We start from the raw sequence: 19,091 nt of genomic DNA, 5'->3' as shown, positions 1-19,091 counted from the left end.
GAATTTTTAAAAACTAAAAGAAAAACTGGACATCAAATAAGGGTTTATTCACTACAAGAGTTATCATTTTTTAAAATATCAATCTAAGGTTAGAAAAAATGGTTTTGATATTATGTTATCCTTACTGTTGTTTTCAAAAAACATGTTTTAAGTTAAAATCAATTGACCTTGATGTGGAAGATCAGGACATTGGTGCACTCATCCTATCTTTCATAACCCCTTCCCATGGGGCCAATATTTCTTAGTCATAGTATTTTACATTGTTAATCTGTATAACATGTATATGCTCCAAAACAATAACTCATTCAAGTGTTCATTATTAATTCTGTATTTAAATGGATTCAATGATCATCACACATCCTTTTACCAAGACTTCTCAATTCTTAAAATCTTAATTTTGCCCTGTTTCTTAATTGGCTGAATTTCACTTTCAAGTATTTCTCTTTTCTATGAGTTCTTTTATATTTGTGGGAACTGTCCAGCACCTTTATTTTTGAATGACATCTCGGCTGGGTATATTATTCTTGGATCACACTTTTGTCCTTTCAGAACTCTGTAGACAATGCTCCACTTCTGTCTCTGAATGTTGCTTTTGAGATATCTGAGGACAGCCTGACGTTTTTTCTTGTAGGCGATTTGATTTTTTTCTGCCTGGATGTCTGAATTTCAATTAATTAACTAAAATATGTCTCAGGGTTAAATATTTTGTATCAAATATTTGACCTTTCAAGCTACAGATTAACTCATCATTTTAGAGGAACTTCTGTATATATATATATATATATATATATATATTTTAATAAATGTATTTATTTTTGGCTGTGTTGGGCCTTTGTTGCTGCATAAGGGCTTTCTCTAGTTGTGGCCAGCGGGAGCCACTCTTCATTGCGGTGCACAGGCTTCTCATTACAGTGGCTTCTCTTGTTGCGGAGCACGGGCTCTAGGCACATGGGCTTCAATAGTTGTGGCTCGCAGGCTTAGTTGCTCCACGGCATGTGGGATCTTCCTGGACCAGGGCTTGAACCCATGTCCCCTGCATTGGCAGGGGGATTCTTAACCACTGTGCCACCAGGGAAGCCCTGTACTTACATTTTCGAATACTTTTTCTGTTCCATTTAAGAGTTCTCAACTCCAGGGACACCAACAACCTCTGTCTTCCATATCTAGTAGCTTCTCTCTGATGTTTTTAATCTCTAGTGTTTTTCACTTCCCTTTATTGTGATTATTTCAAGCCTTTTTCCACATCAATAATTCAACCTCCAGCCATGTCTATTCTGTTCCTTGCTGTTTTGATGTATTTATTAGTTCTTTAATGACATGGTTTTGGTCTTTGCTTTATCAGATGTGCAATTTCCCTATTCATCTCTTTCAGTTGTTTTATTATCTCATTTTTGAATTTCATCTACTGAGCTCATTTTCTTTTTAGGTTATTCTAGTGCTCAAAGCACTTGGGGTGAATTTTTTGTTTCTCTACTTGCCTCCTGAATTCCTTCCCACTTGATCTGAAACTGGTTTGGTTTTCCTAATGAACAGCAACTTGAGGCAGTTATTTTATGCTGTATGCACTTTTTCTATGACTTATAAGCTTGTCTGAAGGAGGGGAGGGAGAAGAACTCAGGGAAGGTGAGGTGCAGTCTTTGTTAGAATACAAACTTTTGCAATCACTTCTGAGGTTTTAAGTGTCTATTCCAGAATTCACTCTCCTATGGGAAAGAGCCTCCTCCGATTCAGTATGCTTTCCTGGAGTCTTCACTGTTACCTAAAGACTTAGTCTATTCTTCACTTCTCACTCCACCTTCATCTCCCCAGTAGCTATTTTCATTTTTCCAGAGAGAAGAGATAAAAGATAAGGAAACCACTTAATTTTCTTCTCTCTTGGAATACATGCTCATATGTACGTGTTATTTTCTAGGATTTTATGGACCTAACAGTATGAGTTTTGATGGAATGGAGGCAGGATTGGAAGCCATGACATGCTTGTTCCAGACCAGATCTTCTATTTCTTTCCTTGACTGCCGCTTATTGACATTTAAGATACTGAGCTGTAACGCTTTGCTTGTTGTGGATGAAATTTTAACTTTTAAAACTTTCTTGGGTATTGGTGGAAACAGAGTCTATGCAAAAGATTTATTCCATTATCTTAACTGAGAAATACAATAATTTTTAATGTATATATATCCTTTTTTCTGATTATAAAATTTATGTATCTGTACATATATCATTCATCATGTTGTCTACCTTAAACTAATACAATGTTTTAATTATATTTCAATAAAACTGGGGGGAAAACCTGGGAAAAATAAAAGTTATGTATCCTTCCTATAAAAATTCAAACCATACAGAAGCATATAAAGTAAAAAATGAAAGTTCCTTATAATTGTCAGCTAAAAATTGTTGCTCATCATGTCACCCTACAAGAATGAAGTCACTAGCCACTGCAGTCTTTGACCTTCAACACCCCCCTGAAAGGAGTTCAGGGTGGAGATCAGGAATGAGGGACTCTGAGCTTGAAAAAACTGGCAGAACAGCCCTCCAGATAGTTAGATATTTTCGGGAGAAGATTTTAGGAGCCCAATTTCTTGCATCTTCTCATATCCAGGAAAGCACTGAAATCATTAACAGAAACATCTGCTCCTCCTGACTAGCAGCTACCTTCTTGTCACTAGCAGCAACCCTCTGCCAAAATGTGTGTTTGACTGCATGCATCCCCTTCGCCTAAATTACATATATACTGACCTCCCCCTTACCTCTTCGGAGCAGTTCCTCAGAGCTACCTGAGAGGTTGCATCCGGGGCTATAGGGCTCACTTTGCCCCAAATAAAACTTAACTCACAACTCTCATGTTGTGCATTTTTTTTCAGTCAACATAATACAGCCCCAAGAATATCACTCTTAACAGTTCCCTGATCTTTTTGTATATTTATTTTCTTTCTTTTTGCTTGTCAGTTCTTTGGCCTTTCAGTCAAAATCACTAGAAACATGTGAATATATAGATTAAAAAACAGCTGTTTTAATGTAGGTTTTACATACCATAAAATTCACCGATTTCATGTGTACAACCCAATGATTTTTGGTAACTATAAAGTGGTACAACCATCACCACAACACATGTACTTCTTGCAAAAATACAGTTACTAGCTCTTCCTTTACAATATATCGAAAACATTTTTCGTGTCACGATATACAAATTTACCTTATCCTTTGTAAAATCTGCTTCACAATATTCCATTGTATAGTGGATACACTTTAATTCACTTAACATATTCTCCATTTAAACAATTTCAATGTTTTTCTGAAAAAAAATTTTTGAGCAGGGAACTAAAATGGTGAAAGTGGATTGAGATAATGAATCTGGAGGCAAATGAAAAAGGGTAAAATGGTGGATGAGAGTTTCCTGCAATAACCCAGCTCTAAGATTAGACCAGGAAGTGGCAGTGGCTTTTCCCATCACTCTTGCATCCATCAGATGCCCTTGTCAGTCTGGAAGCTCTGCCATTTCTAAAAAACAGGTAGCTTTCCTGTCTACCTTAGCTCATAACAGTCCTTCTCCCGCATTTCATCTTTGCCTGTTGAAGTCCTATCTTTCCTTCATGATAGAGAATACCACACTGCCATGATTAACCCTGGAAATTATCCCTCCCCTTCAACTTCTGATAGAGAGCTGAGTCCTTCCTTCTTTTCTTCCTTCCACAAAGTACTTTTCTTCCAAAGGCAGTGCAATGCAGAGGTTAAGAGCAAAGACTTTGGATCCACCAATTTACTCTCTGTGAATTTGGTTCCAAACCCAAATGCTCAGTGCCTCAGTGTCCTGACCCATAAAATGGGGAGAAGTGTATTTGGCGTTGTTACGAGGATTAAATCAGATACCAGATGTAAAGCGCTTAGAATAGTGTTTGATGCGTAGGAAGCGCTGAATAAGTGTTGGCTTGCATTTGATTCCTGCTGGCGGTCTGTTCGCTAGGGTAACACTTCAGGACAGACACCCGTCCGCGCAGCTTCCCATGCGGAGCTGTGGAGGATGCGGCCCAGCCCCTCCCGCGCCAGGCCCAGGAGAGGGGAGCGCGGTCATGTGATTGAGTCAAGATGGCGTCGTCCAGCTCCTTGTGGCTCTTGGCTCTCGCTTTCTTGCCGGGGTCCTGCGCTTCCCTGGCGCTGGGGCATCTTGACCCGCCGGCCCCGCTGCCTCTGGTGATCTGGCATGGGATGGGTAAGTGAAGGAGGGAGTGAGAAGAGAGTCAAAAGGTTTTGGCGACTCTTTCCCTCTCCAAACCTGTGTTCGCGTCTGCAAAGTGCAAGTGTGGAGGGCGAGGACCGTGGTCACACAGCACCCGGCAGTCCCCACGGTTTAGGATTTGGGGGTTACTCTGCATTGGAAAGGGAGATGCAGAAGGAGCTGTCTTTTGGTGAGCGCTCACAGAGTGCTGTGCACTGCGGTAGGGTTTTACGTGGTGTCCTGGTTTAATCCCCATGGCAGTGGCGTCCGGGTGCAGCATCAGACACTTGCTCGGGGAAGGTTGGGCTGTGGCTGCATAACCGGGGCATCCATCCTTTTGTTCATTCACACATTGAAGAGATTTGTTAGGCACCAGTAGTTCATTTATACATTTGACACATAGTTATTGAATACCTACTGGATGCTGAGGATACAGCAGTGAACTAAATAGACTAAATTCTTTGCTCTTCTAGAACTTTCCAGTGGGAGAGACAGACTATAATATAATATAATAATATAATGTAATATAATATGTCAAATGGTGATACGTGCAATGGAGAAAAATAAAGCAGAGAGGGGGATAGAGACTGCAAGTGGGGGCTTGCAGTTTTATAGAACAAGGTCAGGAAAGGATTCACTGAGAAAGTGACACCTGAGCAAAGACCTGAAGTCGATGAGGGAAGATGCTATGTGAATATCTGGTGGAAGGAACAGCAGATGCAAAGGCCATGGGGCAGAAGTATGTCAGGTATGGTGGTATGTTCAAGGAACAGCATTCAGGTCGTTGTAGCTGGAAGAAAATAGGTGTTTAGTGAGCAAGAAGAAAATAGGTGTTTAGTTCAGGGATGGGAGGGGGATGGGGATGGCCTGCTGATGTTGTTGGGCCTACTAAGGCTACTGTAGGAACTTTGGCTAGAATGAGATGGGAAGTTCTTGTGGGTTTTGAGCAGATGAGTGACATGATCTGATTTGCACTTTAAAAGCAGTCTAGTTGCTATATTGAGAATAGATTGTAGGAGGTCATGGACCTTTGCAAGGAGAAAAGTTAGGAAGCTTTTGCAGTAATCTAAATAAGAGGTGATGGTGACTTGAAACAGTTTAGTAATAGAGGAGATGTTGAGAAGTGGTCAAAGTTTGGATATAGTTTGAAGACGGAACCAATGGGATTTGCTAGCAGGTTAGATGTGGGATGAGAAAGGGGTCAAGGATGATTCCACGGGTTTTGGCCTGGACAGTGAGAAGGATGACGTTGTCATTTTACCAAAATGGGGAAGCCTGTAGGGTGAGCAAATTTGTGATGAAAACCAAGAGTCTGCTTTTGGACTTACTAAATTTGAGTTGTTTGTTACACATCCAGGAGATGTAGAGGCATTTGGAGTGTGGAGTCCAAGAGAGATACAGGCTGGAGATTGAAGTTGGGAGCCTTTGGCATATGGCTGGTATTTAAAGGCATGGAACTGGGTGAGATCACCTAGGGAGTGAGTGTACACAGAGGAGGGAAGAGGTCTAAAGACCGAGACCTGAGGCAGTCCCAGCATTTGGAGGTTGAGGAGATGGGGAGGAATTAGCAAAGGAGACAGTGATGGAACGACTAGGGAGGCGGTAGAGTCCGGAGAGGGCAGAGTCCTGGAAGCCACATGAAAATGTTTCAAGAGGAAGGGAGTAAAAGACTGTGAGATGTTGATGACAGGTCAAATAAAATGAGGGCTGAGAATTGGTTATTGGATTTAGGAATAGGAACATCACTAATGACCTTGACAAAAGCACTTTTAGGGGAGTGGTGAGAGTGAGAGCCTTTTTGAAATGGCTTAAAGAAAAATGTTGAGAGAGGAATTAGAGTCAGTAAGTAGAGACAGTTCTTTCAAGGCTCTGTGCCAGGGCCTGGGGCTACTACAGTGGAGTTAAAGGAGAACAGGGGAGCTCCGTGCCCTCCCAGAGCACAGTCACTCTGTATGGGAGGCAGTTAAGTAAGCCACGATTATAGTTCAGTGCAAGAAATCAAAGGTGCTTAAGGCCTTTTCCTTCTTTGAAAAAAAATTCTTAAGCTTATTCTCAGGTTGAAAATGGGATGATTAAGTTCAAAATGGAAAATGATTTCAGCCCAGTTCTCCCACTCAGCGGCCACTTTGCTTCCTATTCTTAGTTCTGGTTCCTTGAAACAGGAAAAAAAAAAAAAAAAAAGCAAAATGTAAGTTCACGGCCAGCACTTACATGAATGCAAGAGTTAGCACCTCCTTAAATTTTGTGTCCTAGGCGCTTTACTTGTCTTACTGTAGTCCTGGCCCTAAAGAGAGATCAGATTCCAAAGTGCTTTTGAGTCTATTAACCCCAAATGTTCTAGATGATAAGGGAATCTGCACCCCTGCTTATTTTCAGTTGTGAATTTGGTGTCCCCATTATATTGTGTGGGCTTCTGAAGTTTGTTATTACCTGATAAACATGAGCTGAGCAAAAAATGTTGTTCTCTCTTTTTGTTGTTGCTGAGGTGAAATTCATATACAATTAACCATGTTAAAGTGTACAATTCAGTGACATTTAGTGTATTCATGTTGTGCAATCGCCACTTCTCTCTAGTTTCAAAACTTTTTCATCACCCCAGAAAACACCTGTACCCATTAAGCAATCACTCTTGCGCCCCCACTTCCCATCATCCCCAGGAAATGTTCAGTCTGCTTTCTGTTTCAATGGATTTGCCTATTCTGGATGTATCATATAAAAGGAATTATACCTTTTGTCTCTGGCTTATTTCACTTATAATAATGTTTTCGAGGTTCATCCACATTGTAGTATGTGTCAATACTTTGTTCCTTTTTTATGGTGGAATAATATTTTATTGTATATTTGCACCACAGTTGTTTATCCAGTCATCCATTGATGGACATTTGGGTGTTTTCCACCTTTTAGCTATTACAAATAATGCTGCTTTAAATAGTCTTCTACAAATCTCTGTAGGGACATATGTTTTCACATCTCTTGGGTATGTATCCAGAAGTGAAATTGATGTGTCATATGGTCATTGTATGTTTAAATTTTTGAGGAACCATCAAATTGTTTTCATGGTGGCTGCACCATATTACATTTCCACCAGCAATGTAAAGCGTTCCTGTTTCTCCCTATCTTTACCAACACTTGTTATTTTCCATTTTTAAATGAATTAATTTTTTAAAAAATTAAAGCTATCCTAGTAGTTGTGCAGTGGTATCTCATTATGATTTTGATTTGCATTTCCTTAATGACCACTGATGTTGAACATATTTTCATGTGCTTGTTGGCCATTTGTATATCTTCTTTGGAGAGATGTCTGTTCATGTCCTTTTCCCATTTTAATTAGATTGTCTTCTTGTTGTGGAGTTGTAGAGTTCTTTGTATATTCCAGATATTAAACCCTTATCAAATATATGTTTTGCAACTATTTTCTCCCATTCTGTATGTTGTCTTTTCACATTTTCATTAATGCCTTTAAAGCACAGAAGTTTTTTTTTAAAAATAATGTTTTTTTTACTCATGAGTTTCCACGATTGCCTTTGTTGTCTAGGAGACAGCTGTTGTAATCCCTTAAGCATGGGCGCTATTAAAAAAATGGTCGAGAAGAAAATACCTGGAATTTACGTCTTGTCTTTAGAGATTGGGAAGACCCTGGTCGAGGTGAGGCCCCTCACGGCTCTGTTCCTTTGAAGGTTTGCTGACTGATTTCATAGAATATACTATTAAGATGCTTAACCTTGTATTTTTAGCAGCAGATCATACAGTGATACTTTAGTTCTTGAGTGGCTTCTGTGAGGGTACCAACCTAAACAAGTTTGCTCTTAGAGAAGGTGCCAGTGATAGTTTTCAGCCCCATCCTTTCACTTCTCGTGGCTCTTCTTTTAGGATGTGGAGAACAGCTTCTTTTTGAATGTCAACTCCCAAGTAACAACGGTGTGTCAGATTCTTGCTAAGGATCCTAAATTGCAGCAAGGCTACAATGCTATGGGATTCTCCCAGGGAGGCCAATTTCTGTAAGTCCCTTTTTGTTATATCACTTACATGGAACTGATTTTTTTTCCTTTGATTCAGATAGATCTACCCATTCAGTTCTTTTGGAATCTTCACCTATTTTGGAAGGGAAACTCTTCTAAAATATCCCCATGGAAGAAGTTCTATGGAGCTTAACTTATTTTCTGTGAAGGTATAAAGATTTGTTTGGCGGTATCAGAGGAAAGTCCTGAAACTTTGTGGCTTTGGGGAGCCACAGAGGATTAAGTAGCTTAATCTGGGAAGTTAATTGTTGATGATACATTTCCATCTGACAGTTGGAACTGATAATCCTTTTTTTTTCTCCAGGAGGGCAGTGGCTCAGAGATGCCCATCACCTCCTATGATCAATCTCATATCATTTGGGGGACAACATCAAGGTAACTTTGTCCCCTTCGCCTAAAAAATTCTAGCAGCTCTATTTGTACAAGAAGCCAGCCATCCTTGCAAAAATCCTGTTTTTCTAATTTATAACAAATTAGCCAGGAGAGATGACGAAATAGGATTCCAGAGGCCTGGAACACAGGTGAATCATTAGGTTACCACCTACGTCTCTCTAATTTAATTGACATGATTTCATGGAGGTGAGATGGTTGCAGCCACGTAACAGGTGGTGGTTTAAGAGTTAGGAAAGTCCAACAACCTTTCCTTTTTTTTTCTTTAAAAAATTTATTTATTTGTTTGTTTTTGGCTGCATTGGGTCTTCGTTGCTGTGTGCGGGCTTTTCTCTAGTTGTAGTGAGCAGGGCTACTCTTTGTTGCAGTACACAGGCTCCTCATTGCGGTGGCATCTCTTGTTGCAGAGCATGGGCTCTAGGCGCGTGGGCTTCAGTAGTTGCGGCACGCAGTCTCAGTAGTTGTGGCGTGTGGGCTCAGTAGTTGTGGCTCGCAGGCTCTAGAGCGCAGGCTCAGTAGTTGTGGTGCACGGGCTTAGTTGCTCCACGGCATGTGGGGTCCTCCCGGACCAGGGCTCAAACCCGTGTCCCCTGCGCTGGCAGGCGGATTCTTAACCACCGTGCCTCCAGGGAAATCCCCCAACAACCTTTCCTGTTTTCTGACATGGGTAATGGCCTACTGAATTTAGACTTAGGCAAAGAATAGTGTCTAGGCCTTTTGTTAATTTTATAATTAACAGTAGAGATTAAATCTTTCAGAAAACAACAGGTTTGCTATTTAGACAGAAATATTTACTTTTGGGGGAAGATGTGTCTTTGGGATAGAACGTTATCTCTGTTCTGATGGATATAACTGTTAGCTGGTAGGGTGTAGGGACAGACGGATTCTCCTTATAATCAGGAAACTGGCTTCACCCAATTAACGGTTACTGATGGACAAGTAATTTGGTATCGTAGGTCCATTTCACAGATGAGGGAAACTAAAATAAGACCCTGCCCATCTTGTGGGAATTTTTCAGAGGATGAAATGAAATAATAGGTAGGAAAATACTTTTTTAAAGTACACGTATTATTTAAATGCAAGTTGGTAGGAACAGCTTTATCATTCATTTATTGATTCTACAAATATTTATTAAAAACCGAGAAACAAGACAGACAAGTTTTCTGCCTTCATGAAACTTCCATTCTAGTTGGGGGGGGGAGAATAGACATGAAATAGGTAAACAAATAAAATAAATACGGATAGTGGTAACTATGGTAAAGAAAAAAAAATAGGATAATAGGAAGAATGATGGTTGTATTGGTGAAAGGTGTGGGCTCTGGAGCCAAACTGCCTGTGTTCATATCCTGGCTCCATCACTTACTGTCTAACCTTGGACAAGGTATCTAACCTCTCTGTTTGAAAGTTTCCTTTAAAAAAGAAAAAAAAGTTTCCTATCTGTAATATGGTGCAAATGATTCTACTCTACAGGGTGGTTGTGAGGATTAAATTAATTACTGCCAATATATGCTTAGAACTGGTGTGTCTGGTGTCCCCCAAAATGTTATTAATGAGGATGATGAGGATGCAAGTATAATTGGGGGAGGGGAAGGAACTGGGGTTGGGCACTGCTTGAGTTAGGGCACTCAGGTATGACTTCTCTAAACCAAGAACCAAGAGATGAGAATGAGGCCAGCCATTGAAGCAGGAAGAGAAGTACATACTCCAGAGAGAAGCAGATGCAAAGGTCCTGAGGCAGAAAAGAGTGTGGGAACACCAGGAGGAAGCTGGTTATAGTATTAATTCTCAAAACATTATTTTCTTGAGGAATAAATGAACAAGATCAGGGTCTAGTTCTGGTTTTGTTTCTTGCAATGCCCTGCACATAGTAGGTATTCAGTACATGACTACTGAAGGCATGGATATTTGTCTTCTACTACTATAGGTGTTTTTGGACTCCCTCGGTGCCCAGGAGAGAGCTCTCACATCTGTGACTTGATCAGAAAAACACTGAATGCTGGAGCTTACAACAAAGCTATACAAGAACGGTATGTATGGTTAGCTGAAAAGGATACAGAACTGTCACTAATGAAAATATCATGCTGACTTTCCTGCTAACCGTGATTCTAGGAGTAGTTGCTAGTGATTTTCAAATGAGATATTTATTGTAAATATGTCTACACTACCTGCTTCATTTTATTGTAAACCTAAAACTGCTCTAATATTAATTTAAAGGAAAGGAAGACATTTTTCTATAAAAGAAGAATGTAATTACAACAATATTTTTTTTTGTTTTTTTACTTTTCGGCCATGCCACGAGGCGTGTGGGATCTTAGTTCCCCAACCAGGGATTGAACCCTGGTCCCCAGCAGTGGAAGTGCAGAGTCTTAACCGCTGGACCACTAGGGAAGTCCCCACAACGATACATTTTCATCTGTAAAAAAAAAAAACCAAAAAAGTCTTGAGAATGTAGTAAGCCCAAGGAATTGCTGTTAATATTTGGAGGACAGATTCTTTCTGTTGTCAGCAATGAGGGATTAGCCTCCTACGTCAATGTCCTTAGCTACCTGTGTTTGGGTATTTAAAAATATACAAAATCACTTTCAGAGTGTGTTCTCCTTCAGTTGTTTCCAAACTTAAATTATACATCAGACCCCCTGGGAAATTCATTAAAAATGAATTCCAGGGCTCCATCCCTAGAAATTTGAATTCAGTAGGTCTGGAGTATTCTGGGTGATAACTGAGATTTGGGATCAACTAGTATGGTTTTGGTATCTATCCTATGGGTCTTCCAAGTGTATGATTCTTGTTTGATAGCAGCTCTTCAATACAACACTTCCTTGAAGGCCTGTCCAAGGTACAGCCTTGTGAATGACTGGCCTGTAGAAAAGACCTGTAGCTAGCTCTCTTTTCCTTTCCTACCCATTGGCTGGCTACACGTGTAGCTACAAAGCTGTCTTGGGTCAACAGTGCCACCTGATGGTCAGTGAAGGAAACTAAGAGACTTTTATCTCCACCTCCTACCCACTCAGGCAACTCAAACCACTGCTAAGCTTTACCCCTTCCTTGGTTTGACTAGTCACAGCTTGGTTATTTATGTTCAAACATTCTCTGTTCTCATGGGTATGTATGATCTGTTTAAACTACATTGTTCTTTATTCTTTACTCTTTATTCTTCTAACTATTGCCCAGATGCCTCAGAAAGAATCCACCCTTTTCTTTCTTTGTGTTTCCTTCTTTGGTGAACCAAACACAATTGGAATTATTATTGACTGTAGAGGAGCAGTCAGCTGGGGGGTGGGGGGACAGTGACACCTAAGTACTGATTAAAAGTGGTACATGGATGTGTTTATCTTCACTTCCTTCTTAACCTTTAATAAACTGGTAGCAAAAGAATAAAAATGCTAAACCCACAAGGGCAAAGAGAACAGGAGAGGAGAGAAGAGATAATAAAAGATGTCAACATTTTTTTTGAAAGAAAGCAGATTAATGAGTGATAACTGTTTTAGCAGAGCAGAAAATTCTGAAACCTTTATGTCTGTGGAGGGATACACTGACAAGAAGGAACCAGCTTCACTTTTTACAGTCCCAGAAAGACTCAGGAATTAGATGCCTAAGATACCTTGGAAGGTAGAGTAAGTGCATGGGACTTTTTGTTGAAAATCTATATAAACAATGATCAGACTCCTTAGTTCCCTGAAATGCACGTCCAAGTGACTGCTCCTCTCCCTGACAAGAGAAGCCAAATTTATTTTCTGGAGCAGTTTGGCTAAAGAAGTACCAGGGGGGCTTCCCTGGTGGCTCAGTGGTTGAGAGTCCGCTTGCCGATGCAGGGGACACGGGTTCGTGCCCCGGCCCGGGAAGATCCCACATGCCGCGGAGCTTCTGGGCCCGTGAGCCATGGCCGCTGAGCCTGCACGTCCGGAGCCTGTGCTCCGCAACGGAAGAGGCCACAACAGTGAGAGGCCCGCATACCGCAAAAAAAAAAAAAAAGAAAGAAAAAAAGAAGTACCAGGGGAATTCCCTGACGGTCCAGTGGTTAGGACTCCATGCTTCCACTGCAGGGGGCATGGGTTTGATCCCTGGTGGGAGAACTAAGACCCCGCGTGCCGTGTCATGTGGCCGGAAAACAAAAAAATTAATTAAAAAAAAGTAGTACCAGACTTCGAGATAACAAGCACCTGACAATGGTAAGACACCATATTGAAAACCCACCCCGTCCCATTCTGTTCCTAGAATGATAGCAGCCAGGCTTATTACCTGCTAGGCAGAAGTTTGACGGATCCCTCTCTGAAAAAACTGATTGGTCCCAGAGAAAAGACCTACAGGTTCATGTTTTGGAATCCTTCAGGAAGTTAGGACTCCTCCTGACTACCACGTAGTCAAGCCACCAGTAGATAAGCTCTGTTCTTGCGTGAAGAACTTTCAGTCAGCTTCTTTAAATATGAACAGTGAGCCAAGGACCCCCAGTCAGACATCTGGGGAAAGCTTCCAAAATGAAAAACCAAAACAAGCAAAAAGTAAAAAGGAACTTGGAAGAAACAGATGGCAATTCAAGGAGCTGAAGAAAACCTTAAAAAAAAAAAAAAGCCTGTATTATTATCTTCAGAGATAAGAGATCATCCATGATGCTAGAAGAGAATGCAAATAAAACCAATCATCAGAGAGAAAGAGATCCTGGAAGTTAAAAATAAGATAACCAAAACAAAAATGTGTTAGCGGTATGGGAATATAAAGTTGAGGCACTTTCTTGGAAATTAGAACAAAATCTCAATGAGGTAGAAAAAAAGGGGGAACAGGTAAAATTAGAGAAGCCGTTCAAGAAGTCCAATACCTGCTTGATCGGAGTTTCAAAAAGAGAACAGAGGAAAGAGTGGATTGGAATTATCAAAGAAGAAATATGAGAACACTTCTCAGAACTATGGGACATGAGTTTCCACATCGAAAGGGCTCACCAAGTAGTCAGGGGTGAAAAAAGACCCACATCCAGGTATATTCCCATGAAGTGTCAGAACACTGGGGGTAAACAGCAGACCCCCGTGAGGCCACACACTGACTCCCTGACAGCAAAACTACTAGCTAGAAGGCAGTGGTGCAGTACCTTTGGCTTCTGAGAAAAAATGATTTCCAATGTAGAATTCTCTACTGAACCTGGAAGTAGCAATCAAATGTGAAGGGAAAATAAAGACATCTTCAGCCATGTAAAAAGAAAAGACATGGCCTTCCATATTCTCTCTCTAGGGGGTTGTTGGAGAGGCTCAGTGCTACACTGTCCAGCTGTGTGGCCTTGGATGTCCTTGAGCCTACTTCTTCTCACCTCCGGCATGAGGCTAATAGTGCTTTCCTGCAGGGTTGCTGTGAGGATTAGACCAATGGAATGTGAAGCTCTCAGTGCAGTGCTCAGCTCATAGTAGGCAGGGTTGCGCTGGTACCACAAGTGGTGCTGTGTTGAAAATATTTATTCAACTTTAGCTTTCTCTTTCCTTTATTTATAAGTATTGCAGTGGTTGTGTTGTCTCTAAGTTTTAGTCGCACTTAAAATACTTTGTTCATAATTTAATCAAGTACTGAACTATTACTGTTTGCCAGGCCCCATTGTAAGTCTTGCAGATACAGTGGAGAATAAGACAATTAGGGTAACATGCTCTTGTAAATAAGACATTTAGGGTAACATACTCTGTATACTTGGGGAAAGGGGGTCTCCAAGTAAACAGATACACTAGATAACAGTGCTAAGCTCGTGGCAGAAAGAAACAGGGGGCAGCAATGGACAGTAATGGAGGAGGTGCCTACTTTGGACAGACGGTCTTTGAAGAAAAGATATTTAAGCTGGGATCTCAACAACGAGAAAGAGCATAGGAGATGCTAAGAAAAAATGGATCAGGCAGAGGGAACAGAAGGCTCTGGTCCTTTGTCCCTTTGAAGTCTCTTGGTGGCCTGTGCACAGGGGCATGCCCCGGGAGTGCTGACCGAAGTGCAGCTTGGTCACCTTTCTTTCTTTTCCTCCCACAGCCTGGTGCAAGCAGAATACTGGCACGACCCCATAAAGGAGGACATATACCGCAACAGCAGCATCTTCTTGGCAGATATTAATCAGGAGAGAGTAAGCACCCAACCCAGGCTACCATAGATGTGCATTCATTTTCCTGTTTGGGGCATTATAAACAGATTAGCAGTGACCGTTTATTCAGAATATCCCAGGCAGAATCCAGGAAACAAGAAGTTCTGTTTTTTGGGAGGCGATGCTTATGAGATTCAGTTCCTTTTAGGGAGGCTGAAATTCATGTGGCTTTCTTCCTGTAGGTTCTTCCTCTTTCCTAGTGTTGAAGCAGCAGAGTGAGCTCAGCAGGTGCTGGCTGGCTTACATGGAATTTCAGCTGCTGCCTTACTGAGGGAAGCCTTTCTAGTGGATCCTTTTTGGGTCATATTTTCTCAGAAGAGTAATTTACTTAGAAGAGAGACTGCAGAGGGGACTGAGTGTGTCCCAAAGATGAGCGTGGTTTGGGAGATTCTGGTAAACTAGATGGCTCAGTTTATATTGGGCTTATCTGGAGGTTTAAAACAAACAGAAACAGAATTTGAAGGGGGGCGGTGGGAATAGAATAGTATAGCAGAACCACTCAGAGTTTGTAGTTTCTTATTTTGCCTTGGCTTTCTCTGGCTAGAAGCCTTGAACCTATGTGATGGAGGCCTTTGGAGTGCAGTGACGGATTCATGGTGGCACCAGTATGCCATGGTTGGTGGGAGCATTGTCAGTCAGATAGGATGGTAAGAAAAGGCTGTACCTGGTATATTCTGGGAAGGAAGCTAGAAAAGCAGCCCATACCATGGAGAAGAAACATGGTGGCCCAGGGTCAGGGAGACCAGAGCACTGAAAGGTTTTAATTCCCCAGCTATAACCTGATGGTGGTGTCCCTGAGGTACTTACTGCTCGCCTTTTCTCCAGGGTGTCAATGAGTCCTACAAGAAAAACCTGATGGCCCTGAAGAAGTTTGTGATGGTGAAATTCCTCAATGATTCCATTGTGGACCCCGTGGATTCTGAGGTGAGATGCTGCTTAGGCCACAACATGCCAGGAGACCATCAGAGTAAATGGCATTAAAACACAGCTGCATGACTTCCCTGGTGGTCCAGTGGTTAAGAATCCACCTTCCAATATAAGGGACGTGGGTTTGATCCCTGGTCGGGGAACTAAGATCCCACATGCCACCGGGCAACTAAACCCGCGCACCGCAACTAGAGAGAAGCCTGCACACCGCAACTACTGAGCCCATGCACCCTGGAGCCCACATGCCACAACTAGAGAAACCTGCACACAGCAACTAGAGAGAAGCCCGCAAGGAAGAGCCCACGGGCCACCACAAAGACCGAGTGCGGCTAAACTAAAAAAAGACAAGAAACAAACGAACAAAAGCCCACAGCTGCCTGCTGGGAAAAACTGTCAGTCCCTTTCACCCACCTTTGTGTAGAGCAGGGGTTCTGAGGTCTATAAATGGGACACTGAGGGTTGTAGCCCCCCAACTGCCCCAAATTGTGTGCAAACTTAGTTGACCCTTGAAAAACGTGGGGGTTAGGTACGCTGACCCTTCACATAGGCAAAAGTCTACATATAACTTATAGTCAGCCCTCAGCGTCCACAGTATTGGGAAAAAATCCACGTATAAGTGGACCGGAGCAGTTCAAACCCATGTTGTTCAAGGGTCAACTGTAGTTGAACCCTCTGAGGAAGGGTCTATAACTTTTATCAGACTTTCAGAGATCCGTGATCCAAAAAAGTTTCAGAACTATGAGTCCAAAGTCTATAAATTGCTGAGGTTCACATTCAAGGTCTGCCTTGACCTGTCTTCGGCCTGTCTTTCCAACTTAATCTTAACTTCATGGCCACTTCATATCCTCTCTCATCAAGCCATACTGTACTACTTGAAATGCCCCGGGCCTGGCATGTGCTTTTTCTTTTGTGTCTTTGTTCCTTTGTTCATGCATTTCAGTCTCTGAAATGCCCTTCTGTGGGCTTCTCCGCCTGACAAGCTTCTATTCAGCTGTCAAGGCCAATCTCGAATGTCACTTCATCCAGGATGCCACCCCTCTTCCAAGCAGAATTTGGTACCACCCACCTGCTTTTTTATTGGTCGCACCGCACAGCATGCGTGATCTTAGTTCTCAGACTTGGGATTGAACCCACGCCCCCTGCAGTGGAAGCGCAGAGTGCTAACCACTGCACCGCCAGGGAATTGCCTTTGCTCCCTTTTAAAGAATCATCAGCCTCTGTTCTATCAGCATTCATCACATTGTGTCAGAGCACCAGGGACTAGCAAACTACAGCTGTGGGCCAAATCCAGCCTGCCACATGCATTTGTATGGCCCACAAACTAAAAATGGTTTTTATATTTGTAAATGGTAGAAAAAAAGTCAAAAGAATATTTGATGATGTGAAAATTACATGAAATTCAAATGTCAATGTCTATAAATAAGGTTTCATTAGAATGCAGCCATATTCATTTCAGAAATATTGCCTGTGGCAGCTTTTGCATTACAATGGCAGCATTTAGTAGCTGCAACCACGTGGCCCTTAAAGCCTAAAATATTTTGTATCTGGTCTTTATGGAAGTTTGCTGACCCCCATGCTGAACAGTTAGTTGTTTCTGTGCATTGGACTAGAGCTTCTTGAAAACAGGGACTGTATACATATTAATCTTTGAATGTTTAGACTTCAGCACAAGGATTTTTCAGAGTAGGTGCTCAATAATTGTAGGAAGCAGCAATTCTGGGGAGTTGGAAAGCTCTTTGGAATGATTGTCATACCTCAGGACCCACCCTTAAGAAGAGATGACTCAAGACACGCTGTTTTCCCTCCTTGCTGCAGTGTTAGGGTGTTCAGTTTGTTGGTAGTCTTAGCTACTAGCCAGTCCTAAACCAGTTTGGCAGTATGCGCCATGTGTCTGATCTGACCTCATTTCTTCCTTCTCTCCTGCAGTGGTTTGGATTTTACAGAAGTGGCCAAGCCAAGGAAACCATTCCCTTACAGGAGAGCACCCTGTACACACAGGTAACTGGGGAAGAGAGGCGCAGTCCTTTTCAGCTCCTGCCTCCGGAAGCTGCTAGGTGCTTTGGTGACAGACCTTGTCTTGTACACCCCAGCACAGCAGGTGCTCAAGAGGCATCTGACTCATGTCTGATGTGGATGAGGCTTGTTAGGCTGTTTATTGTTGCACTAGCTTATCAGGCATTGGTTTACCGAAGCCTACATCCTGAAGGTTGAAGGACCTGTACGTCATGTTTTCAGGCATGGACAGGGGACACATCATCTCTGACTCCTTCCTTCTGATAACAAGGTCTAGAACCAGCTTCCTTTGCTGAGGTGTCGTCCACTACAAATCCAAGAAGCCCCCACGCGTGACAGAAACATAGAGGGCTGTTACTTTAAAACAATAGACGGCAAGTCCTGTTTTTAAATCAGGCACTGACACGGCGAGCTCCTCCTGCAGGAGACTGAGAGGAACAGAGCTGTGAATTTTGTTCAGCAATAGGTCCTGTTTCTCAAGCAGAGGTGGCAGCATTTCACCACCTCCAGTTCTGAGGCCTTCCGTACTCTTAAGGCTTTTATCTTGGGAGATACTCTCCCCAAAATGCTGAAGTGTTATATCTGAACCACTTGCCTTCTTTCTATTCAAATTCCTCCAAGTAATTTCAGAGGCCAGTTGTCATCTCTTGGCTTTTCTCCTGCATCTGGTGGCCCCATCTTGGGTGAGGTAAAAGGACAGGGAAGCTAGGATCTGTTAAGAGTTTTGGATATTACAACTAAGAACTTGTCATGAAACTCAAACTGATGGTAGCTACATTCTGGCACCATCGTAACTGCTCATCTTCCCACCCATACTTGTTCTTCAGCACCCCAGCTGTGGGTCATGATGTGTTCAGCTGCAGGATATGAAAGTGTCTGAGTTTTGTTATCTAAGGGTTGGATCTGTTGTAAGTTATCTAGCTAATGTTCTCCTGTCTTTAGCTCAGTCCCACTTAACTTGACATTTTGAGGCAGTTTTGCCCATGGCTTGCCCACTCATAGGTGGTCCTCCAGAAGCTTTGGGAAACTTTTCAGAAAGCAGAATATAAAACTGTACAGAATAACTTCAATTGCACATACATGTTTAATGCTTAGGAAAAAAACTGGAGGGAAGTATCCTTTTTGGCATTTTCAACAATACACCTAAATTTTAATACTCAAAAGAGAAAAGACTGCATTTTGAGAATATATCTCAAGTTAACTTTCTTTACGATTTCACTATGAAGCTTTTCATTAAGCCTCTTGATTAATTATGGCCTTTCTCTCTGCAGGACCGCCTGGGGCTAAAGGCAATGGATGACGCAGGACAGCTGGTGTTCCTGGCTCTCGAAGGGGACCATCTTCAACTGTCTGAAACATGGTTTTATGCCCACATCATACCCTTCCTTAAGTGAAACCCTTGTAGTTTGCACCAGAGCTCAGGGAACCC

General features: G+C 42.0%; 1 protein-coding gene across 1 annotated transcript; it reads left to right on the top strand.

Moving 5' to 3' along the window:
* Positions 1-4,083: 4,083 nt before the first annotated feature.
* PPT1 (palmitoyl-protein thioesterase 1) lies at positions 4,084-19,056 on the top strand (the record flags this gene model as incomplete). Its single annotated transcript, XM_079697880.1, has 9 exons — positions 4,084-4,207; positions 7,749-7,858; positions 8,084-8,211; positions 8,537-8,607; positions 10,547-10,649; positions 14,614-14,704; positions 15,548-15,646; positions 17,576-17,647; positions 18,934-19,056. The coding sequence occupies 9 exons, from the start codon at positions 4,084-4,086 to the stop codon at positions 19,054-19,056; spliced, it is 921 nt and encodes a 306-aa protein (XP_079554006.1).
* Positions 19,057-19,091: the final 35 nt, after the last annotated feature.

Source organism: Hyperoodon ampullatus, assembly GCF_949752795.1.
Source record: "Hyperoodon ampullatus genome assembly, chromosome: 2".
Taxonomy (NCBI): Eukaryota; Metazoa; Chordata; class Mammalia; order Artiodactyla; family Ziphiidae; genus Hyperoodon; species Hyperoodon ampullatus.
Note: the sequence above shows the minus strand (reverse complement) of the source record. Positions and strands in the feature narration are given on the sequence as shown.